A 26,061-nucleotide genomic window follows, 5' to 3' on the forward strand; every position below is an offset into this window, starting at 1 on the left:
AAAGTGGCCTTGGAAGTTACCTAATCGAATTTGCCACATACGAGCCACGAGCCACGAGCCACGAGCCACCAGCCACGAGCCACTGCCCAGGCGTCCATGGATGTCGGCAGCCGCCTGCATCAGCCCATATCCCGAGGTCAGCTCATCAGCCCATCAGCCACAAGACATAAGCCACAGCTGATATTTTCATGATACATGAACACTCCCTCGAGAGACGTGAAGATCGTGCATTCAAGGTTACCCCACCCCTCCCCAAACCTCTTCCAATCCATCCATCCCAGCCCGGATCTTCGTAGAGAATGAGAAAGGAAAGAAAAAAATAAATAAAAAAAAGATCCAACCACCGATAGTCACTTCCTTAGTATCATGTCGTATGCCCAGTACTCGACTCAGTCACCTACATACCTACCTATCTACCTACCTCAAGTTACCCACCGCAGCTTAGATTCACCAGTCTACTAATACGAATTTGAATGATCGGATTCATAATTCACCATCACCATCCCATTGCCGGCGATCAATATGCAGATTTTATTCGATAGACTCCATCCACTTCAAATGCTCCGTCCAATCAACATTCTTAGATCTCCGCCGCCTTATACCTAGCTACGAGCTACTACTCCTACTCCTGTTACAACTTGATAAGAGGTTACTACTGATACCACAATCTTTTAGGACCTTGCGAACCTTAATAAATTGTCATTGAGTTCTGATTCTTCTTATTATTTTCATGATTACAGTTCCCAAGTCCCCAGGTATCGGTTTGTAAATGACTTCCCATCCCTTACATTCTCTCACTCGCTCACCCATTCATTCATTGGTTTCTTCAATCTCATTCAACTTTCGTGACTACCTACCTAGGTAGAGTTTGCCCTTCTTGAGGAATTAATTGTGCATTCATAATCGAGCATGACGCTTGTGAAAAGGGTCCATTAATTCGCCTTCTAACTGCGATGCCCACAAAGTTCAGTTCGGAAACATCTGTTAGGGTGTCTGAAGTTCAAAGGGTACGAGAAGTTTACAAGTCAGTGATACAAATCTTCCTTATCCTTTCGACTCCTGTTCAACCCTAACATTGGATCATCTAGATATCTTCCCCCCTTTGCAGCACCCCTTACCTCCCCGCTCAAACAAAATGATAAAAATGCAGAAAAGTCAAAAACCTACCCCAAGGCCTTCTCGTCATCCGATAGAGCACTCAATGCCTTCGCGCAACTTGGTGCTCTGCGATTAAAGGCAAGGCGGGCCATGATCTCCCTCGTTGATCGGACGCATGAATACATTTTGGCAGAGTCAACAAAGACATTATCATCACAGAATGATGATGTACACGATGATGGAGATTCCCTATGGCTAGGCTTACGAACGATACCTCGCGAAGACTCATTATGTGCTGCTGTTATAAATACACCGCGATCAGAGAGCCAGCGCGACGACACTGAATTCCGACCTAAAGTAATACCGAAAGTTATAAATGATCTGTCCGACGAAAACTTGCGTTACGACCCCAATATTATTGGATGCCCGAAAATCCGGTTCGTGGCTACTGTTCCCATACGATCTCGGGAAGGATTTGACATAGGGGCATACAGTGTGTTTGATGACAGTCCTCGGAGCGGATTGCTGCCAGAAGAACTGGAATTCTTAACAGACATAACCGATACAGTGATGGAGCACCTTGAGAACATTGCTGTAAAGAGAGATCATCAAAGAGGAGAGAAGATGGTGAAAGGATTAGGATTGTTTGTAGAAGGCCATTCTAGCATTAAATCGTGGTGGCTGCGCACTCGAAATGATCGCGAAACATCTGTTCGGGGTAAAGATTCATATGCGACAAGAAGCGTAGGAGGTCTGACAGCTCCTGATGAAGATACCCTTGATAATTTAGGGACCGCTGGCCCTAAAGCGAATGTATCATTTGCTGATCGATTGGGAGAGATGGAGGAGTCGATATCTCTATTTCCGACCTCATCCTCACCTCCGAGTAATCTTTGCAATGATCTTCCACTCAGGCCGAGAGGTGAAAATGACGAATCGAATAACCACTCCTCCGTTCAAGTGAGGGATATCTCACCCTGCTTCAAGGAACAACTCGATCAACCATCCACCCTTAATTTACCCATACATTCTCCGGAAATACCTTCTGACTCGCCATCGGACGAAACCCCCAGGAGTTCATTATCAAAGTCTCCTGATCAAGCGCATCTATCCATGCCTGCTGGAGAGACAACTATTAACGATATCAAAACTCGGTCCCCTTCCGAAAAAGCTGAAGCTTTAAAAAGAATGCTTTCCCGTGCGAGCAATCTCATACGTGAGTCGACAGATGTGGAAGGCGTGATTTTTTTTGATGCTAAAGAAAGCTCTTTTGGGCAACAATCTTCTTTAAATAACCGGGAGAGAACCGCTGGCTTACATGATGCTGCACAAATATCTAGCAGCGAAGATGTTTCAAGAACCTCTTCGCGGTATGATACCTCGGATAGTGTTAATGGAAAAGATTCTGACAGCAGGAGGTCAAAAAAGAAGGTACAGGCTTCACAAACACGCATGTGTGAAGTACTAGCATATTCCACAGCCTCACGCTGTACTCTACGTGGTGATACAAGCTTTCCAGAGCATCTCACTGTTAAAGAAAACTTTGTTCGCCGCCTTCTCAAGCGTCATCCCCATGGCAAAGTTTTCGCTTTTGACGAAGGAGGTCATATGTCGTCAAGTGAAGATGATATGCTCGACGCTGCGCCGACCGGAGAAATATCGGTTGTTGCAGACACTTCCAAGAACTCGATAGTTAAGAAAGCATCTTCTAGGGTCATGGAAGGTCGAACTATGCTACAAATATTTCCCGGTGCCAGATACGTCATGATCTTACCCTTATGGGATTCGCATAATGAGCGCTGGTTCGCTAGTACCATGCTTTGGACTTCAGATCCAACTCGGGTACTTAGTCTAGATGACGATCTAAATTACGTGGCTGCTTTTGGAAATAGTATCATGGCTGAAGTTTCTCGTCTAGAGATAGTCGCATCTGACCAAACGAAGACTGCTTTGTTATCATCAATAAGTCATGAACTGAGGAGTCCACTACAAGGAATTCAAGGATCAATCGAGCTTCTACAAGATACACAAATCAGCAATTATCAAAGGAATGCGCTGGAGACGATTGGACATTGTTCTACAACTTTACTTGATACATTAACTAATGTACTTGACTATGCAAAAATAAACAATTTCACCACAGTACAAAAGACGGAACAAAGAGTGGTACGCAACTCGTCCAAGGTACGAAAAGCTGTTCCAGCGGAGAAGTTTCAGATCTACGGAACAATTAGCTTGACCTCCGATCTTGACATTGCCTCTATCACAGAGGATGTCATTAATGGTATTTATGCTGGGCACGTTCATGTTATTCACTCGACTCTTCATGATGCTTTCACTGATGTTGACTATCTAAACTCACCTACCAATTCTGATTTTCATGGAATGAAGGAATCGCCGCCTTTATCTGTAATTCTTGATGTAGACCACAAATCCAACTGGACCTTTTTGACTCAGCCTGGGGCTTGGAAGCGTATTCTGATGAATATATTTGGCAACGCACTAAAATATACCACCTCAGGATTGATCAAAGTTAGCCTTGGGTGTGAGGCTGCCACATCCAAAAGTTCAAGAGTCAATCAAGCGCTAGTCACTTTGACGATTAGTGATACTGGTAGGGGGATTGCGGAAGATTTTCTGAAGCGTCAAATATACACTCCTTTTGCGCAGGAAGATAGCTTGACACCCGGTGCTGGCTTGGGTCTTAGTATCGTTCGTCAAATTGTCGGAGCACTCGATGGGCAAATCGATGTTTTTAGCATCCAAGGTACTGGTACAGTTGTCAAGGTTGTTCTCAAATTAGATAAGTCCCAACCACAATTTAGCGATGTACCTCGCATGCCAAACAATGTGGAAAAAGCTAGAAGTTACACTCACGGCCTAGAGCTGGTACTGATAGGAATGGAGATTTTACCGGCAGAGTCTGAGAAGAACGCAGGTGGAGAATCTAGCCATGATAGATCTGTGGGGCCAGCAGTCTCTAGGATTGCTAGGAATTGGTTTGGAATGAAGCTTAGTGAAGCTGTTGGATTTGATGCAAAGACTGCAGATATCTTCATGGTAACTTCCGAAAAATTCTACGAATTGGAGAATCATTGGAAAGCCATCTACTCGGAAACTACAGGTGATGCACAGAAGAAGCATTTGATTGTTTTAACAGGCTTTGAACAATCTGAAAGAAGAACCTTATTCGAGAATCACCAAAATATTCACTTCCTCAGCAATCCGTACGTTTTCCCTTCATTAGTAATGGCTTTCATTTTCTCTTTTCCTCTATTGAAAGCTTTGAATACGACTAACAATATTCTAGAATCGGCCCTAAAAAGCTCGCAGACTGTTTTCTCTCTGTATTCGAAAGGTCTCATGGCCGGAATGATAATTCTTTCCTCGCAATGCCTCCCAATACACGACGAACCACTTCTCCTTCTCTTAACAAGAGTATTGCTAAATCAGATCACAATTGTTCACTATCCGAAATTCTCTTGACCACCAAGCCGATCGCACTCCTCGTCGAAGACAATACCATCAATATGAAAATTCTCATTGCGTGTATGAAGAAATTATCTGTGCAATACTATTGCGCGGTAAATGGTCTAAATGCAGTAACCACCTACCAAAACGCGAGAGTCAAACCGGATATTATTTTTATGGATATAAGTATGCCGATCATGAATGGGTTTGAGGCATCTCGAAAGATCAGAGGGTTAGAGAAGAAAGAGGGTTGGAAAGCAAGTGTTATTGTGGCAGTGACTGGTTTGGCTAGCGATGAGAGTCAAAGGGAGGCGTATAGCAGCGGGATTAATCTTTTCTTGAGTAAACCTGTACCCCTGAAAGAGTTAGGTAAGATTGTGTTTGAGATGGAAAAGGAAAACGAGAGGAGAGCAAGTGGGTAGGGGTTAAGGGATTGGTGGAGTTAAAAGGAAGACGGGGTAAATGGATAGAAAAATCAATGGATGAATGGTTCGGGTGATTTGGCACAGTATGAGATGGACTGAGACCGGATGGAACGGGATGAAACCGGATGAAACCGGATGAAACCGGACGACATTGATCATCGGATGATATGGAAAGCTATAAGGCTCGGCTGGGAAATGATGGCAAGGCATGAAAAAGAACGGTATAGAAATCGGATGGGATGGAATCAAAGGTGTCCACGGGTTGGGATAAAATGAGATACACAAAGAATATGCATATACCTAGCCTGCTATACAAAATACAAAGATACCCCGTATACGAATCATGGGATTGTTTATATATATATATTTTGTGATATAGATTTGTATGTATCTATGTAATGTTTTTTTTGGTTTTGGTGGAGAACTTTAAAAGTTGGGAAGTTGAAAAGTTTAGTTTGGTAGTTTGATAGGGTAGTTTGATGTGGGATTTGATAATAATGATTATCAAGACTTTATGTATTGGATGGTTTGACTGGATGGGGGGGAGGGGATGAGTTACTGAGTTACTGAGTTGCTGAATTGCTGAGTTGCTGAGTTGCTGAGTTGCTGAGTTGCTGAGTTGCTGAGTTGCTGAGTTGCTGAGTTGCTGAGTTGCTGAGTTGCTGAGTTGCTGAGTTGCTGAGTTGCTGAGTTGCTGAGTTGCTGAGTTGCTGAGTTGAGTTGAGCTGAGTTGATTTGCTGGGTGAATGAATGGATGAGTGAGTTGAGTTACTGAGTTGAGTTGAGTTATTGAGTGAGTATAGGATATGAAATATAGAATATAAAATACGATGTAGGAAGGTAATGTAGGAAGGTGATGGGTTATATGCTAGAGTAGAGAGAGGAATGGGCTATATGTGATAGGGTGATAGGGTGGAGGTGGGGGAAGGGGGGTCTGTTTGGATTTGTTTGGATTTGGATTTGGATTTGGAGAGCAGATAGGAGGAGTAGGGGCTTGGATTTGAATTTGGATTTGAGAATGGAAGGGAGGAGAGGGGAGAGGAAAGACGGAGGTAGAGGGGGTGAGTAGGAGTAAGAGGTTAAAATATGAGAAGAGAAGCGAAGAGAAACTGAAGTAAACAGCTAGATAAATAAACGAATAAACGAATAATAAATAAATAAAGACCTTCCAATAACTCAAACCAGAGTATCAATCCCTACCTATTCTCACAAACGAAATATGATCTCGGGGTGTTTAACTAGGTAGTGCGAATATGATATGATATGATTGTGGGTTAGTATCGTATTAGTATTGTGTGAGGCTGTTTGCTTGATAAATGAGTGGGTAGATGTGATAGATGTAGATGGAGATATACCTTCAATATGAGATGAGTTATCAATCAAACCCTCGTGTCCAAATTCGAGAAACTTGTTTACTATCCCTGGGGATATAGATTTGTTTGGGAGGTATAGATATAGATATAGATGGATTTGTATTGATACTATCTATATACGGTGGTATATAAGCTCTTCGTAGGAGAAAAAACAGGCCGGAATTAACTACTAACAAAGCCCTTCAATAATCTAATTGTTCCATTACAATTCAGGGAATTTGAATGTTTGATTAATTTTATGATTGTAGATTATCCAAGGATTTATTTAAAGCTATTAGTTTCTATAATTTTATTATTGATTGATTTATCAGAGAGTTTATCAGGGCGATCAATTCTGGCCTCTTTTTTTCTCACAAGTAGAGCCTACCCACCCTACCTACCCCAGGTTGATCGACAAGCACTAATACCAATTCATGGGATCAACACTATCTCGTTCTTCTGTGGGTGATACCAGATGCGTCATAGAATTGCGGTTTGCGAGGATAGCTATTTGGTATTTGTAAGATGTATGAGGTTCTGAGCTAAGTTTTGTGGTTTAGCGTCAACTTTGCACGTGGAAGTAGAAGGATTTGACTGTGAAGTGGAATGTAGCGGTTAATTTGCCTAGAAGAAATCACAATATGACATGCTTATAGGCTATTAATGATGGTGAAATGTGCTGTAGTCGATACTAGACATGAAATTCCTCTATCATCATGAATCGTGCACTAGACATCTAAATGGTCATTCAAATGGTAAAAATAATAGAAGTTTTAGATCTATGATGAGATGGTCTAGTAGACAGCAGGTCTATAACCATCAGGGCCACTTAGCTCACGGGAAATAGTAGTAATATGTGTTCTAATATTATACTGAGAAATATAGGACCTGCGAGGAAAATAAACCTCCCGTGCAGGCCATTAGAGTACCGAGTCTGCAACTAGCCGAACTCAAAAAGTCACACACTTCGTGCATATCAAAACTTATGTATGATATTTCGGACCTTCCAAGCCGGGAATGTCGGGAGATAATGGTACACGTGAGATTTACAAGATTGGTTTCATCCACATATTCCACTCATTCCTGAGTGTTGATTTGGTGATGTTGGTACTAGGTCGACATCAGATGGAAATATTATATGGACTTCCATAAAATAGTCATTGCGCACGTCTTTCAATCCTTCATCTGTTTGAAAGTATAGACTTAGTGCATGCAACAAGGTCTGCCAGCACACAACACATTTGAATACTAGTACCTGGACCTATGTATGGTTTCCATGATTTCATTGGTCAAACGAGTCCCGTGACGTAAAATCCATCGGAGGTTTGTTCTGCTGATGCATCGAGTGCATTTCAAGCTGCTCAGGTGTAACACTGAAAACGAGGTTCGAAAGATTTGTCCCAACAGTGGAGAACGTAGAGATATGTGAGTTGAAAGAAGATATTTTCCAGGTACCAGGAACAAAGATTATAGATAGCACCACCTGCCTCGACATGGATCTTTCCCAAAACAGGAGCCAAGATATATAAGTGGCTGAATTTGAAGTCGATGTTGTGTGACCCAAGGCTTTGGGATTCGGGTCAGTTGATGGGTGATTTTGATAGAAGGGAAAATCATATACTCACTTACGAGTCATCTTGCCTGCTATCATCATCATGCGCAGATAAAAAGTACGCCAGGAATATTCTGCCACTGATTTTCGAAACTTACCGTGATTGTTTTTCGTGCCTTGCATTTTGCAGATGCAAAAGTATCTTTTTTTTTGTGGTTCCTGAGTGTACTCAGTGGTCCACGGGTTAGTAAATTCGGACCTGGATTCGCATTTGTCTGGGTATGGTCCGGCTAGACGATCAATTAAAGATCTGCATTATCAAGTTCTGCCTACTCACACATAAGCTGCCAAATAGAATTGCTTAGCTGATGGACATCTTTGTACGGACAAGATGAGGCTAGATGCAACGAGATGAGTGTACCGGACTGGTGTATGATCATTTATGATCGTCCGTGGTGGTTGAATGATAGTCAGCTTACTGTTGAGGGGAGTGGATGTAGTAAACAAAGCAATGTACCTAGTAAGTACCCAGTCATCCATCTTCTTGACAGTATCGCGGTGCTTGTTGTCTTGGCTTCACGTTGATTGTTCACTGGCTGATTTATAACGAGTTGGATGAACGAACATCTTCTTCCTTCTTACCAAATATATGGATGAACTTTTGATTCGCTCTTTTGTTAGTGTTGTTGGTTATTGTGTGGGATCTAACCAACTGCATCGATTGACTCGAGTCAACGACAAAACAGGGGAAATCGAGATTATATTTTATTCGAATTCTTTTCAACGGTGAGGGAGAATGCAAAGATAATGACTGATAATAAAAGGACTCCAGCACTTTTTGCCCTGCCCCGCCCCTCGATTGCTTATCGCAGTTAGTGGCGGCACATTAGCTCAAAGGCAGAGAGAGCACAGGGCGTATCGGATAGAAAGTGTCAAGCATCTTGTCAAGCCATGAGATTTAGAGGAACGAATGAACAAGAAAGATTACCCACTCACCACCGAGCCACCGTATAGTACGGAGTAGAGAAAGAAAAGAATAAGATCCGATCCGATACGATACCGATAGCCCAATATCATATCATTCATGTTCACGAGGCGGCTCTCGAGAGTCGACATATGTAATGCATTATATATGTTATCAGCAACACATCATCTCAGAGTCAGAATCCTGTAGCATTACACACATTACAGGCAGGCTACATGATGTTATATAACATGTTACGTGTAATCTATTCGCTGTTAACAAATAGAATTCTTCCCAGTATTATCTTCTAGAGGGGTAGAAACGCAGAAGAAGCTTATTGAATATACTATTTAATATTGATCCACTTTATGAAAATATAAAACGATGACTTGCAGTGCTTACTGAAATATAATAGGATGCTTGTGTTATATTAAGCGCATGTGCTGCAGGCTGGAGCGGTTCAGGTAAGGGACAGGAACATGAATTCAAGTTAATCCTCGTCACTTTAAGTGGCTCGAGAGTTGAGTGAAAGTTTTGAAGATGCAAGATGGGTTGTAAAGTGGGAAAAAGTGTACCGTTCCTGAAAATATGGGTTGCGCGCTGTCATCTCGTCATCTTTTCAGGTCCTCCTTATATTCATTCATCCGTACGCCCATTCATTCCTTCATTCATTTATTCAAATCAGTGTTTCTGCGAGTACTCCGTACGGACTTTGGTTTCATCTTAACAGCCAGCTCTGTACCAGCTCATAAGCCATCAAATGATATACAAGTAGAAATTGTTCAGCTGTGGGTGGACTAGTACGTGAGACTGAATGAGAATGGGACTGGTCGGAATGAAGGGGGAATGCGTCTATCGATTTCTTCTGCCGAGAAGTTATTTTGGTATTCCGAGTTGGAAAGGCAAATGTGCGTTGCGTGTCTATAACCGGATATCCAGTCGCTTTCTTTGTATCAACGATAGACTTTGACTAACTTTCACACCGACGTTTCATTTGTTCTGCTTCTCGTCATTCGTTAACTTTTGCCTTCGTACCTTTCGTACCTTTTCGTACCTTTTGGTAGACCACTTTGAATTCGCTTATCGTTACGCTACCATAAGGTTATCGGTTCAACTATGACAGCTCGAACGAGCTTGAGGACAGCTACTACGAAGCATACTAACAGTACTAAATTTATACTTTACCAGCTTCCCTGCTTAGATGAAATGCTAACATTTGGTACAATAATAGGTGAGAAAACTTGTAAGATTCCTTTGAATAAAACTCTCCATCTCTCCCTCTCTCTCTCTACCTCTTCCTCTTCCTGTGATAAGTAATCGTACCTGAAACTCATCCCACCTATCAATACTTTCTAGCAACGAGACCGATCTGATTTCATCGTTGTAATCTACAATATATAAAATATTAATGAAATAGCATGAAAGTTAGACAGTTGAGTGGATACATATGAAAAGCCTTTGTACCCTCATACTTACAATCATACTTACACCCCTTCTCACATATTTTTTTCAAGTCAGAAAAATCTTTCGAATCTTCCAAATCTATCAAGTCTCAAGGAATATTTTGTTCAGGTGTTCGTCTTGTCCTGACCCGAATCCTTCCTTTCTTGAAACACTTAAGACTAGCTACCCGGCTACTCGACTCGAGCTATTCTTTTACCCCTTCATTTGCTCCTGCCACAGCCAACAAGCAAGCAAGCAAGCAAACTTTGAACGAAAGACCATCAGCTACAATCATCGCACACAATCAATCTTCATAATATCTTTGAACTATAACATACACAATAGATATATACACCTCTACCTTATCGTCCCTCTTAATCTTTGCATCAATTCAAGGTACAACTCTTGAATCATTCATCCGCTTACAACGAGATCGATATCAAGATCAATTCTTGCAGATCTTATAAAAAGTCGTCTAAAGCGTCTAAAGATTTATAGAAAACAATCCTTGCATCACTCACTACACTATACCGGGTAGCGATAATCTTTCGCAATCAAATCGATTTTTAATCTTCGCGGACGGAAACGAGGCAAAAAGAGGAAAAGAGCAAAGAGCAGCATTGTTATTCTCCCGGTCGCATATTATTGTTGTAACCACTACCTACCTAGTATTTCCTTGTCCCCCCCGCCATCCTCTTATCGACGACATAATATTATCGCCGTTACTCGGATAACCTCTACCTCGACGTGTATAATACTGGACAACTCTTGAGAAAAGAAGTAAAAAGCATTTTCAAGAAAAAGAAAAAGAAATACTCGATTCTTAATTGATCGTCTCTCGTCAACAATACAATACCCTCTTCGATTCGGTTGCAGGTCTAGGCTGTGTCTTCTTCATTTCCAGGCTGAAAGAAAATCACCGGAGCTGGATTCTTTTGAAACCAAGCCTCTATCTACTTGGGTACCTTTGCCCTGCTTACGAATTCCATAACACTCTCTTATTTGTCTTGATGCGGTGACAGAGATACGATTCATATCACCTCATCCTTTTCGTCCCTCACACGACCTACTATCGCGATCACCCCTCTCGTCGAGTCCGTAGTGATCAGATCAATATCGTCGACCACAATGAGTACCGATCCTCAATCAACTCGGGAGCCAGCATCTGGTCCGAGATCCGGTCCCTCCTTCCTACCTACAAATACCATCCGTACAAATAACCTCAATGGTTCCGAAGGCGAAGGGCCATTCAGCAGCCACAATCCCCAAGAGTCGACGGTTACGACACCTCGACCTAATACCGCACCCAATACCCAACCTCGGCCGATGCATGGATCGGAAGATGCAACAACTCCTACAACAGTCTCATTCAGACCAGTCTCAGATGCGCTTGCCAATCAAAGACCCCTCCCACAAGCCCCGTTCGATGTCGCCGCGACCATTCCAGAAACCGTGGCAGGTTTGACAGCCATGAACAGAAATAATTCGACGAGGTCAAATAATTCTATTGGGTCTGAGGATGTTGATATGGACAAATCCGATGCTGCTAGTTCCAATGGCAATAGCCCAAGACCGCACAAGAAGAAGAAGAGTCAGAAATTCTATTGCACGGATTATCCGCCATGTAACCTCAACTTTACCAGAACAGAGCATTTGCAGCGTCATATAAGGTAATTCACTACGTTCTGAACCACTTTACAATCACTTCTCATCTACTAACCCTTGGTGTGATGCAGAAAACACACAGGAGAACGTCCCTACGAATGCTTTTGTGGACGTTACTTCTCTCGAAGAGACAATTTACGCCAACATGCTCAAACGGTACATCAAAAGGAGGAAATCCCCCCAGGATCGTTGGCAGCCACTAGTACAAGATTTCCCAGACAGCCTCGTACAGATAGATCTAAGCCCCCTGGCAGACAACGAGCTGCTACAGTGAGCGAACAGGTACCATCATATCGTGGTCATCATCGAAATTCCTACTCCACTTCCAGCATAATGTCGAATATGTCGCACGCATCGAGTTATAGTCAAGCACACAATCTCAGACGCCCACTTGCTCTACAAATGCCTAGCCCCTTAACAAGACGCCCAAGTTCACCTGGAGGTTACAGTACGCCCACCTCTGCTACTTTCTCAACTGGTCAAAATAGTCCGCGATGGCCAGCGCTCGGGTTTCAATCATCTCCTGGTCCAGGCGTAGGTGTACAAATACCAGCTGGTCGCATTTATGACGGACATCATACGCCTGGTCGAAGATTGTCTACACCCTCGGCAGCAAATCCGTTTTCCCCTACTGGTCCCGCTTCCAACCCTTTTGGCACGTCATCAAATTTCTCTGCAGCGGCACCCTATTCGCCAAGTTTAGTTTCAAGCCCTACAAACTCGACATTCAACAATGGTGGACAATCGATGGCTGCCCACCATTCAGATATGGATAATAGAAGGAGAACCTGGCACCAAGGAACCAATGCGGCTACACTAGCATCATTCACCACCAGACTGCATAGTGTTATGAACGCAAACCATTACGCTGATGGTCCTATACCTGAACCGGCCGCGATTCTTCGCAGTAATGCCCCTCCGCAAGAACATGCAAGACTTCCTGGTATCTCAAGCTTGTTGCCTGGTAGAGGAGAATCTCCTCCACCTCGCCGTAGTCGAGACCAAATGATGATTGACAGACCACATTCTTATCATCAGCCAAGCATTAGTATGAATGAGCGTCCAAGAGAAAATATTGTGGATAGACCAGCGTCATATTATCAGCCAACTTCTGACATGTCTAATCGTGGTCCAAGTCAAAGAATGATCGATAGACCACCTTACTATCAGAACAATACTTCCATGTCTGATGACCCTCGTCCGACTCAAATGATGACCGATAGACCAAATTCTTACCACCAGCCAAACCCGATTGTGCCTGAACGTCGTCCAAGTCAAATTATGACTGATAGATCAAGCTCTTATTATCAACCAAGACATTCCATATCAGAATCGGTCTCCTATTCTAACCCAAGACCAATGCCTTCCAGAGACCGACCTCTTAGCTCTCATCTTGATCGACAATTTACACAACTCGAAATTCACGGCCCACCACATGCGGATGCTGCGAGCTGGGCCAACGAGACAGCTCGTGCTGTTCATGCAACTGCACAACAATCACAGGCCAATCAGCCAAGAGTAACGTTTGAGCAGCCAGCACTTGGCCCTCGAACAGGGGCATCTTCGTCTTACCACCACAAGCATACCGCTAGCCTACCTGTAAACATGCACAGATCAAACAGACGCGATGGATGGTACAACGGTCCAGTAGTATACCAGCAGACTTCTGACAATAGATTCCAAGGAACATCTCCGGAAGGATCGACTGGCTCCGAAGGTGCAGCGCCTATCACTCCACAAAGTGCCACCGCGACAGATTATAACCCTGCCGTTGTACGATCCAATGGATATCACGAGGAGCCTTCTCGAACAATTCAGCCTCAACCACCAGCTGTTCACCACTACCACACACTATCAAATGGCAATGAACATTCTTACACACATAAGCCCCCTACCTCAAGCCAAACTATGTATCCGCAAGTCCCTCAATCATCTACGCAACATTATCGCACTGAAGGATTGGACGCTCTGGCAGCAGCCGCAACAAGTGGTCAGATCAGTGTACACGACAATGCATTTTGAAGGATTGATTTCGTTGGCTCATACCTTTTGTGTAAATATTACACCTCGAGTCAATTTCTTTTAACGATACCCGACTTACATTCTATTTGCAAGAATGTCACGAATTCATGAAACAAGACAGATTTACTTTATTATCACGATTTTTCCCCTTTGTTATTCTGCGACTATCGGGAAAGGGACATTGTGATTTACCAGCGTTGGTGTTTAGGGTTTTGGCATTATTAACTCTTTTTTTTTTTCTCTCTCTCAACTTTCATCGACTTCTTCACGCCATTCAATATTGTGGTATATACAGTAGATCTCATGTACCGGGGCTAGTACCCGTGATTGTGTCTAGTGTTTTCATCGTCACATTCAATATCGTCGACCACTGATTACACAGTGCACTGATGTCCTACACCAAACTCCGATTGTCTTCCATGATTTTGAGGAAGCTTGAGCCCGAGGATTTAACCGATTTCCTTTGTATTTAGGTCTGATACTTGGGTAGCGTTTGGGTGGGATTACTTGGTTTTTTTTGTCATGATTTAGCGTACTTGGGAGGTTTCAATTGTTATTTCTAGCGTCAGGACGAGGCGGTATTGTACTCGGGATTTTCTAATGGGCGGCATGCTTGGCTATGACTTGGCTATGAGATTTGCAATATTGATACCTCTATACTCAAATGCTATTCAATCATTTTCTCAAGGCTTTTTCGACAATTTTTCTTTAGAGTTTACGGTTCTAGATATGTGTGTATGCTTCTTAATTTTCATGAGTGGCAAATATAATATTTGGATCTTAGGGGTTGTCACGAGGAAGAGGAAGGTGAAATATTGTTATGGGGTTTGGGATGGGATGAACGAGTTGGCTGGCTGGCTGGCGTCTGGTTAGTCTGTTTTGTATACGTGCATCTTTCTTTGAGGTGGTGGTACATCCTTGTTTGCATTTTCTTATTTAGGGGAGGGGTCTTTTTAGTGTGGTATGTATGGTCTCGAGACTTGAGGATTTAGGGTTTGAGCCTGGGATCTTTTGAGCTTTTGATCCGTAGAGCTGGGAAATGAAGTTGGGTGGTGGGTTGGATGTTAAATGGATGAAGGGTTGTGTGTGTACTTATGCATGTAGGGTAGTTGGTTGAGTGGTGTGGGCTGGGCTGGGTGGGTTGTGGATGGATGGTGAGTGGATGGATGGTGAGTGGATGGTGAGTGGATGGGTGGATACAAGAGCGGGATATTTCTGGGATGTAGGGCACGGGAGGGGATGCGGGAAGGGATGCGAGTGAGTGGTAGCTTAGTTTAGCTTGGTTCTTATCTAACTTGATTTAACTTTACTTGACTTTACTTTACTTGACTTGCGCATGATATAATTATCTTTATATTTTTGTTTGTGTATGGATGTATGGATTTATGGGTGTAGGGTTGATAGGTTTGATGGGTAGGTAGGTAGGTAGTATATTCAATGGATAAATATGTACCTAATAAACCACACCTAGTAAGTTCGAAACATCTTATGAATAGTGAGTGTGTGTATGTGTGTATGTATGTGTGTGTGTGTGATGGTTTCTGCATAGAGGAATGGATGGGAGTATGGATGAGAGAGTTTATGTATGTATGTATACATAGATGGATTTCTTAGCTATAAGGTTTACGGATGGATGTATTGTTTTCTTTCACAGCTTTGATACCTATTTATGAATGATTATTATGAATTGTGCATTGTGAATTGTGGAATTATGACTTGTGCATTGTGCTTTTGGTTATGTATGTATGTATGTATGTATATATGTACATCCCAACCTCGCTGTTTTCACTTTTGGGGGGGTTTGCTTTTGCGGGTTGTGGGTTGTGGGTTTTGCTTTTTTCTGAGGGGGTGACGGGGGATGATTGTGAGGGAAGGGGAGAGAAGGGATATGCGCATGGACATGGGAGATGAGAGAGAAGCGGCTGTCGTGGTGTGGGAGCTTGGAGTAGATGGATGGATGCATTGGATAGAAACTTGGGGGGGAAGGTGAGTAGGTAGGTTAGGACGTAGGTAGGATGTGAGATGGAGATTGATGGAGGGGATGAAGCGGAAATGGGGATAGGGATAGGGATAGGAATAGGAATAGGGATAGAGATACTGAGGTTGAGTGAGATAGGATGAGATGCAATGGAGGTTCTGAGATGTTGAGATCATACCATGGGACCGGAAAGGGAGCACAGATAATGTGTGTACGTGTATGGTGAATTTGTTGGTTGATGGGGAGCGATTCTCGACGTCGGTTGGTAGGTGGTACTACACCATTACTATGCCATTGCTATGCGAACAGGTGGCTGGGCTAGCTAGAGCATGAGCCTTGGGGTGCACAGGCTTCTTTTCTTCTTTTCTTATTTCCTTGATTTAAGATCAAAGATTATTAATCTGAGTTACGGAAGGGAAAGTACGAGGATATACGAGGAGATGGGAGGATTTAGAACGGTGGATGGATTGTTGCGAGAGGATGTGTTTCAGATTTGTATGTGTGAGGGGTATGTGGGTTTTGATTCGGGTTTGGGAGAGTGGGTTTGATTGGTGGGGTGTGAGGGGTGTGAGGGATGAGTGGAGAGTGGGAGGGAGTGTGAGTGTGAGTGTGAGAGTGGAGAGGGTGAAGGTGTGAGGGGCGGGCAGAGTTGGAATTTGATGAGCTTGGTGAGGGGTAGGTGTGAGGGGCGTGGACGAGAGTGTGCGGAAGGTTTGTGTTTGGGGTTGAGGTTGAGAGGAAGAAGAAGGCAGTGAGAAAGCAAGAAGATAAGTATGAAACAAATGGGCAAAGAGATGAAGTGATATGGGAAATAGGAAATAGAAAAGAAGGACTAGAAAGGGAAGAGCCGACTTTGAGAATTCAAAATTAGGCATGAATGAAGCGTGGAAAATCTAGCCTTACTGTGTGATGAGATAAATAGGTAGGTGGAAGAATGCAGTCATAATCGTTTTCGTACATCTCCATTTCCTCTACATTTTTGTATGGAAGATCATAGAGACATAAATATGGGAACCATGTATGGAACTTGTAGGATAGAGATCCATAATGAGATAGTTGAATGGATAGGAATGCAATGGCTTTTGTGCATCCATGGAGTCTCCATCGAATTGCGTTTATAACTTATAAGCTTATTTATGATCAACGTTCGGCTCAACGGCGGAGCTACATATTTAATTATAGATAGATAGCTACTTTGAAAACTGGATGGTGGGAATATATCATTCGACATGTATGCTAGAATTTCTAGTCGAAGATTCTTTATCTTGGTATGCATGCGATGTATGATATTCATAGGCATGAAAACGGAGCTGCGGGAAAGCTAACATGTTATAGGATAAGATTCAACCTAAAGGATTCCGCCCCGGCTACGGACATCAATGTTCGGTTAAGGGAAAAGAGAGAAGAGAGGTGGATTGGATGGCATAGGACCGGAGTCGGGGTTTGTATCTGTGCTTTATGCAGAGAAGTGGAGATGGAGATGCAGATGAGCTGAGTGGTTTGGATCGATTTGGTTTTATGGATTTGGGAAGATGGGAAAGGGAAGGAAAGGAGGGGTAAGTGGGTATGTATGTGGGTATGAGAGATGGTGGCGATCTTTTCTTCCTCGGGGAGCTTTAGATTTGAAACTTTAGATTTGGAAGGTTGAATGTTGGAGGGTGGAAGTGAAGTTGGATTGTTGGCTGGATGGTTGCATAGACTTCATTGTGATGCGATATTTGATGAGAACCCAGGGATTTATCTCGTCAAAATCTAATGCTATCATATCAATCTATGATGGATTGGAGTGGGATAACAGTTTTAATACGAGATGATGTGGATAGTTGTGACGCTGACTATGGACTTGTTTTTGTTTGTGATATTTTTTCATGGGTTTAGCGATGGATTTGGAATTCGTCAACAGAGTGATGTGTATATGTGTATATAGGTATTTGGGTATAAATGCTTGGGTGCATTGGGACCACGAGATTAGAGCGTGGTGAGGTGAGGTTGTATTTTGGCGTGGGTTTGCATGTGGGTATGGGTATGGTGCATGATGGCTGTGGTCAGCAGGAGAATTCTCTTGATGTTGATAGAGTGATGGGAGAGGGTGTTGAGAAAGTTGACTGCATCGAGGTTGAATATTCTAGTTTAATTAGTGGTAGGGGATGTGTCCTCAGACTGGAATTTGAGTCAGGTAGAGGAGAGCCGTTGGAATTCCTTACTGGGGAGCTTGGAATGGAGGGATAGTGGTGCCAGGGCTGGTGCTCTTTTCCTTTATATCAGACGACGCTTGGTGATTTCGTCAACTGGTAAGTGAGGATTGATGAAGAGGAGTAATGTCATTGTACTGTACTCAAATAGGTAGAGTAATCTGGATCTTCTTAATGTTTGTTACAGAACAATCAAGGTTGATTGATTATCAGATTATCGTTTCAATAACTCAATATCATGATAAACAAGTGGAAGGATGCAATACCTACCTCCCTGAGTATTTAGCTAAGGATGATATGAACTACTCTCAAACCCACAACACCTTGTTCACCATGTTAGTTAAGTAAATGATAATTTCAAATTCAAAATAGTATAAAACAGACTCTGTTATGAAGCAAATGATCTCTCAAATTTCTCAATTCGACCCCCATTATTATCTTAACTCTTCTTTCTCCTCAATCTCTCTTCCCTTTCCTTTGTTATCACTTGCCCCAGTATTCGCAAAAGCCTTTTCACTATTGCCCATCCAATCGAATTTCCACTCCGCTTGCCATTCCACTTTCTTACCATCGTTCCCGGTATTGAAGATGTCTGAAAATGTGGGTGTGATAGAGTCGGCGTTTTGGAGTTGAGATAAGGAAGGTTTGTTTCTCCAGTTCTTTAATGGGCGTGGGGTTGTTTTGTGAGATGTGTGGACTTTGAGGCTGGATTGTGTATTGTCATTCTCGTTGTCTTGATCATTGTTATCCCCGTCTCCGTCATCTTCATTGTTGTCTCCATCGTTTTCATTTCCATCATCTTCGTTTCCGTCATCTCTATCCCCATCGTCTCCATCCCCGTCTCCATCACTTCCACTACCCTCATCATTCTGATCACCTTCTTGATATCCATCCCAATATCTCGCTTCACCCCACCACTTACATCTCTCTCTCGTCCCCTCATCAACCCACAGATCCTCTTCCACCCTCACTTCTCCTCCCGGTACAATCATACTTCCATTTTCCTTTGATCCAAGAATCACAATTCCGTCTTTGTAGACCGGGAACTCTGGTCCAATCAATCCGCGATTCGGATCTCCTTCTTTCACAAACCCAACAATATAGGCTTGGAGTGTTTGGGCGACAATCTCAGTGGAAGGAAGGACCTTTCCCGTGTTATATATATCCGTTGGATCAGAAGGCGGTTTTTGATAGAACTATCTATACAGTTAGAATATTTAAAACGGAAACATAGAATATAAAAAGAGAATCCACTAACCGAAAACCCAACATCCTGTCCATGGACACCAGGCTCTACACCAAAAACATACTTATAACTCCCCTCAGCTCCAAAAGCATCAAGCAAATACACCACATTACAAATTGTGCTCAGTTCCGCCGTGGCATTCGCACCCCTAAGTAATTTGTCCAGAACTCGTGAATTTTCGTCTTCCAAAGGATATAGGTCCTTAACAATGTACTCTAAATCTTCATCCTTCAAGCCTGGTAAACTGTTCCGTATAAATTTCGCAAATGTATCATCATTTTCCACAGCTTTGATATCTGTAAATAAAAGTCCCTCGTGTGAATTGTGAGCAACCATTATCCCATCAATGTCGTCCCAAAAACTGCCATCTGTCAATAGTATAGAAATAGGCTTGGGGATAAAAGTATTATCGAGAGTAGGTCCGAAAGTAAATTGTGCATATGGCGATTTCGAAACCAAAAGCTTATTAGCAGAAATCAATACTTCCTCAGACTTGTTCTTCAATTCTTCAAAAGTATCTGCTCCAGCTACGAACAAAAAGTCATCATAAGTCTCGAGCTCAGTATCAGCATTGGCGCCGGGGAAAAAAGCCGGGGACTGGAGAATAGCTCGTTGAAAAGGTGCACGTGGTAAAGAATCTGGATTTAATGAGGACGACGAGCCACCATAGGATGTGATGTGGTGCAGGATAGATGATGCGCCCGCAGATTCTCCGATGACGGTTACACGGTCGGGATCTCCCCCAAATTTGGAGATGTGTTGGGAAACCCAGTTTAAGGCGAGAGCTTGGTCGTAGAGACCAGCGTTTGGGGTTGGGTGAGGGTCGGTCGAGTTGTCAAGGGTGGAGAGGAAACCGAAGGCGCCGAGACGGTAGTTTAGGGTTACCTTGGGTGAAATGTTAATTGTGACAAGCATTAGGAGGACGATATACAAACAAAGATGATGCTATTGCGGATAGCTACACTTTCTGATGAGAAGGTAGAAGCATTGAAAAAACCATATGGACTACCAGCTTGATTCTTGTGTCCGAAAGTAAAACCTCCTCCATGTATCCAAACCATTACTGGCACTATAGTTTTATAAGTCTCTCTATTCAGCAATATAATAGAGGGGTAGTACTCACAAGGAACAAAATCATCATCTCCCTTCACCGCTTCAACGACTCCCTCTGGCACAACTACATCCAACAACAAACAATCCTCGCTTTCCCAGCTGTGAGGAACATCTTCAAATGGATTTGATTTTAAGTGACTTGGATCTATATTATTGATAAGTCCCAAAGTATACAACGCGACTAGTAGTTCAGCATCCTCTGTCCAATCTGGACGAGCTTGTGGACATATATGTCCGATGGAACCATCATTAATATGCGAAGAAGTACTGTTAATAGGAAGGGATTTTGAAAACCGAAGATCTTGAAGAGGTGGAATAGCGTAGGGGATATTGCTGAAGTTATTGTAGTGGCCGGTGGACTAGATATGGATTTGATTAGTACGAGTACAGGAATGGGCAGGGTGTCTGGTAGTCCGGATTGAAATCCAACAATGAAGATTATCAAATCCCCAAGGCAATTAGAACATATTGGATATCCAATATGATTATCACTTGAGATATTCTCAGATATTCAACTGTTTTTAGATATTCGAAACCTTTTATTATTTAAACTGCAGTCCAGACTTCGGATACCCTGGTTTGAATGAGAATGAATAAGGGGTACTGACATTGAAGATGGCTTGATGACGCTCGTAACCGAGATCGACTATTGGTCCAGGAATTGATGGGTTTTTGGGATGAGGTCTTGGGAAAGCTGGCGGGGGGCGTAGGGAAGGTGGAGATGGACGGAAGGGACGGCCATGATGACCTCCCTCAGATGCTCCAACTGAAGTGATAATGAATGCAAAAATGTTTACGAGCTTCATCTTGAGATCGAAGCAGGGCAGTATTTGGAGAAAGGAACGAAAATGGAAATGGAGTGTAGGCATTTTTGTATCTGAATATTACGATCACTGTCTCATTCATGTGATATGTCTGAGCTCAGCTCAGAATTAAAAATCGCATTGTAATTGCGATGCAACACCGGATGGCATTTGTGAAGTTATGAAGTCGTACTAGGACATGCGTCACAGATTTTGTCTCAAAAACAACTTTCATGTCGTACTTCCACTATGACCTTGGCCGTAGGCCTAATCTTTGTCCAGATTTGAACACCGTATCTGGAGGCACGTTATTGATCTTTCTAATCCTTTCAGTCCTGAAAGCCTTGAAAATGACGAAAGCAGAGGGCAATTAGAGTACATCAGAAGCACTCAGGCTCTATTGAATAAATAGCAGTTGTAGTACAGCTTCGGCTCGAACCAAGACATGTGATCATTGTCCCATAGAATTCCAGACATCAGAGTCAGTTTTCGCTTTCTAGTACCACCTGACTGAGATACCAAGTAAATGAATCACTTTGAAAGTACAATAATATTGTACTTGTTCCCGAGACATTGAACTGCAAGTCTGGCAGGTTGTCAAAGTATAATGACGTATAGAGAAGATAGGGAATATCGGGTTAGGGGAAGAAAAGGACTAATTCATTCGTGAAATTGAAATGATGATAGATTTCGCAGGGCTCGAGCCGATCTCGGGAATGAGAGTAGACATACAGATATAACAAAAGAACCACTTGTAACCCTCCTTCCTCGCCCTTTCAGGGCCCTTTTGTTGTCCGGATTCATGTTATTCAACCACCCTTACAGCATACAATATCACTACATAATCATATGATTATCGTTAATACATTGTGAAACAAATAGGGCTAATCAATTCATAGGGTTGAAGTAATGATTGATACTTGTTGCGTAGCTTGAGCTAATCTAATTGTTCTTCAAATCAAGGTATTCAATAGTCCGGATATCAATTCAACATTGAAGATTATCAAATCTCTAAACTAATTAGGAAGAAAGTCATTTGAGATACCAAATTTGATGAGAAATTCAACTATTTGTAGATTTCTAATTGCTTTTAGATATTTAAATCCCTATATTATTGAATTACAGCCTGGACTATGTGAAAGCGTTTGCCTATAAAGAAGGCAAGTCCAAGTTGATGATCCATGGAGCATTGGTAGGCTGATGTTCTCCATCCAGAATCGCTGCATTAACCATCAGAGTTTCTCTGCCAGACTTAATACACAAATCCATAGCCTGCGGATAATTATTGACCAGTTCATCCTCTCCCTTCATCTTATCCTCCCATACGATTTTGTTGGCGCCATACCCCTCATGGATGTGGCCAAAGCAATGCATCAAAGGCTTCGCACGTTGGACTGCGCGAAGAGTATTCTCGCAGCCCAAGTTCTCGTCGCAGAAGCCCTTTGGTGGTCCGTGTGTCATAACAATATCCACATCAGCTAGGATAGGATTCTCAGCAATGGAAGTTACTCCCTCTGCAATCTCCCCAGATGCATTGAATCGGTCTTCATTACGTTTATAGGGGAAGGCGTAATCGTTAAATTCGGGTTGGTATGGAGAAGCATATATCTTAAATGTTGCACCGCTTTTAAGATTGAAAGTGTGCGTTCCTTCCTCCAAATAAGTAACACCCGCTTCTTTCGCTAATTCCCCCTTCATTACTTCCATGGCTCGTGCATGGTCGTCAAGATAGTCCTCGTCTTCCTCGAGGTGTGCTTTGCACCACCCTTTATCAAGCTCCAAATCATGATTTCCTGCGATAACTAGTTTAAGCTCTGCGTCAAAGTTGCTGAGTATCTTAAGTGCTTTTTTGAAGGCGGGAACACCTCCAACTTGTGTTAAATCTCCACAGTGAAGCAGAACATCGACTTTTGGAACGGGGAGCTGTAACTTGCTTGATGCATTATCGCCAAATTGGTAATCGTGTGTATCGGACAACACGAGAAAACTGGTTTTTTGCATTCTTGTCATGTTGACCATTATAATATTGTAATTGATAGCAGTTTTAATTGTTATTACAAGTAGAATATTATGTGCGAAGACGACAATGTAGAATTGAATGCGCAAGGATATTAGGAAAAGAACGGGAAACAGTTCCGGAATTATTTATGTAGTTTCGTGCATATCACTAACGGGGACTAGTACTACTTAGTGGGTTGATAGCTTGCTCTAGTCCAGAGATAAATTGAACTACTGAAGTAGTTCAACTACATCATTTAAGTGATATCTATCTATTCATAAGTTTTATCTATCAATTCATTCACCTGGTGCATGTATCTTTTTGTTAAAAGTGTGAAGATAATGTTTTAGAGCTTAGCGAAGAAAACATGATATCGAGGTTTTTACAAAACTTTTGTAGCGTAGACTTATTTCTATTATCATTTGGTATTATGGTAAGGTTATATAGTAATCTAAGGTTATAAGAGTAATTGAATGATATGAATTGCGATATTCAAAGAGCTCTAAAAGGGGGAGGAAGGAGAGCTATAAGTCGCCCCCCCGTTGTGTCTACACTCCCACTCTCACTCCCAAGCACAAGGGCTCTGAATTAATGCGGACGCCAACTCGCACATACTTATATGATAGTGATCCTTTATAATACAACAAATCATATGTTCATGTGTTGGTTCATATCGGAATATAAGTTTATATCGTTCGAACATCAAATTCGTATCAAACAACGAGCCCTTTGATGTAGAAGGGGGTACAAAAGCTCTAAACAGCGCGCCTGGCAACTCGCCCACTACGAAACCTAGGGATCCGACATTAATGATACAACAGTGGCTACACGAATCTGTGAGACGACGAGAAAGTTCGATTTGAGGTAGCTCTGAATAATTGTGTCAAGATATCGTGAGACTTTCTTTAGATACTTATTTCTTATCAAGAAATCAAACCGTAGGTCATTTATCCAAATCAAAGAACATTCAAATCACCTTTACTATCGATAATTTTCCGTACTTCTGAGAGAATCTTCTGAAATCGTGCACTCGTTGATGTACGGATAGAAATATCTATCTGACGACTTCGGCTAAACTAAGGAGCAGCAATTCAATGCCCTATAACGTTTATCACTTGACGTGCTTTACAGGCCATTAACCTGAGGTACAGTAATGACCATGGGTGGAAACTTGAGCTACGGTTAATACGATTTGCTGTAAAATAAGTCGTTTTATCAATTTCAAAATCCTATATTCTGACCGCTACGAAAGACTGAGTTTTTTCTGGGCCACTACAGCGTTCTCTTGAGTCAGTCTGGGAAACCCAGTTATTTGAAGTCTCTTTCGAAGTCATGACTTGCTAAAAACTTCAGATGTGGAATAATGCAGCAGTTTTTGCCGAAAATTTGGCAGAGAACCCATATCGACTGATGTCGATTAACCCCTGAGAGTCTGAGTCTAGCAATTTTTATGAGTATCGATCTCAAAATGATCTTGTCTATATAACTCAGCAAATCTTAGAGGATCATCTGTCTTCAAGAGAATTGGAACAAGTATGTAATTGATCTTCAGGAATCTGTAGCATTCAACTATTCATAAGATCGAAAAATTAGATTTATAGAATTGAACTGAGAATATCATACTTATTGATTTTAGAAATTGTATAGATAATTATTACGAAATCAAGAAAACTTATTTTAATAAATAGAAATCATTTCAAACTTTTTTTTAATTTCCATTTTTATTTAGTGTCTCTTTTTACGTGATTCCAGAATATAAAGTTATTTTTGAATTCAAATCTGTTATTTATATTCTAATACCTTTTCAACAACATAGGTATCTATAATAATCACTACTAATTCTATCTTATTCTTAATTCTTGTATTAATTAGTACTACTCCAAACTATTCAAATACCGTGATAGACAATCTCTCAATATACTCGCATTTCCGTTGATATCAGGACACGAGTAAATCACTGCCTCGATATCCACGGTCTTTTCTGGAAATATCTCTTCGAATGTGTGCTGTAGAGAAAATCATGAAAGATCACAGAGCATGCGGATAGAGAGATGATTGGAACTTTGATCTCTTCTTCACCGAGTATTTGTTGAAGAGTCTCATGAAGTATAGGAGTAATAGAATAGAAAGATTTCAGTCATTACATACTACTCTCTCTAATATTTCCATTTCACATCAACTTCAAAACTAAATCAATAAATGACATAATAAATCACACAGGACCTAAAGCTTAAGCCAGTATATAACTCACTAAACCCATCTACACAAAACGGTTAGATAAATTTATACTCCATATAATACATGCTACACCAAATGATCATATCAATATCACGCTCTCTTAAGCTTCGCTTAAGAATTTCTCTGGGAGTAGGATTTAAGGGGTTCTCTTATCCTATTTATGCTTGATGTATGTGATTGTAATATGAAGGTTGATGTTGACGGGAATTAAATGATGCTGATGGCGTAAAATAACAGCAAAAATAATACAAGATGAATGTCATAGAATGAGAGAGTAGCTGGAGGGGACCATACAACGCGGAAAAGATCATCTTGCTCATTATCATCTACATCTTGGATATCCTTCTCAGTTTGAAGATATCAGGATATTTTAGATGATGTTTTTAAGCTTAAAAAGAAGTCTTTATAAATTATAGTCGTCTCATGAAGTTATTCTATACAAATAGATAGAAAAGTTTATAGGTTCCTATTCACCCAAAAAGATTCAATAGGCAAGTGAG

At 41.9% G+C, this 26,061-nt stretch overlaps 4 protein-coding genes across 4 annotated transcripts; 2 read left to right on the forward strand and 2 right to left on the reverse strand.

The window, feature by feature from the left end:
• Positions 1-953: 953 nt before the first annotated feature.
• On the forward strand, positions 954-4,991 carry EAE97_005539 (uncharacterized protein; the record flags this gene model as incomplete). The annotated part of the gene is made up of 3 exons (XM_038876051.1): positions 954-1,024; positions 1,089-4,325; positions 4,409-4,991. The coding sequence occupies 3 exons, from the start codon at positions 954-956 to the stop codon at positions 4,989-4,991; spliced, it is 3,891 nt and encodes a 1,296-aa protein (XP_038733388.1).
• A 6,442-nt stretch (positions 4,992-11,433) lies between these two features.
• On the forward strand, positions 11,434-13,992 carry EAE97_005540 (uncharacterized protein; the record flags this gene model as incomplete). The annotated part of the gene is made up of 2 exons (XM_038876052.1): positions 11,434-11,975; positions 12,042-13,992. 2 exons carry the CDS (start codon positions 11,434-11,436, stop codon positions 13,990-13,992), a joined length of 2,493 nt encoding a protein of 830 aa, XP_038733389.1.
• A 4,604-nt stretch (positions 13,993-18,596) lies between these two features.
• Positions 18,597-21,327, reverse strand: EAE97_005541 (uncharacterized protein; the record flags this gene model as incomplete). The annotated part of the gene is made up of 5 exons (XM_038876053.1): positions 18,597-19,358; positions 19,421-20,293; positions 20,344-20,477; positions 20,532-20,880; positions 21,130-21,327. The coding sequence occupies 5 exons, from the start codon at positions 21,325-21,327 to the stop codon at positions 18,597-18,599; spliced, it is 2,316 nt and encodes a 771-aa protein (XP_038733390.1).
• A 1,146-nt stretch (positions 21,328-22,473) lies between these two features.
• Positions 22,474-23,334, reverse strand: EAE97_005542 (uncharacterized protein; the record flags this gene model as incomplete). Its single annotated transcript, XM_038876054.1, has 1 exon — positions 22,474-23,334. One exon carries the CDS (start codon positions 23,332-23,334, stop codon positions 22,474-22,476), a length of 861 nt encoding a protein of 286 aa, XP_038733391.1.
• Between the last annotated feature and the right edge of the window lie 2,727 nt (positions 23,335-26,061).

Source organism: Botrytis byssoidea (genome assembly GCF_014898295.1).
Source record: "Botrytis byssoidea strain MUCL 94 chromosome Unknown BBYS_009, whole genome shotgun sequence".
Taxonomy (NCBI): Eukaryota; Fungi; Ascomycota; class Leotiomycetes; order Helotiales; family Sclerotiniaceae; genus Botrytis; species Botrytis byssoidea.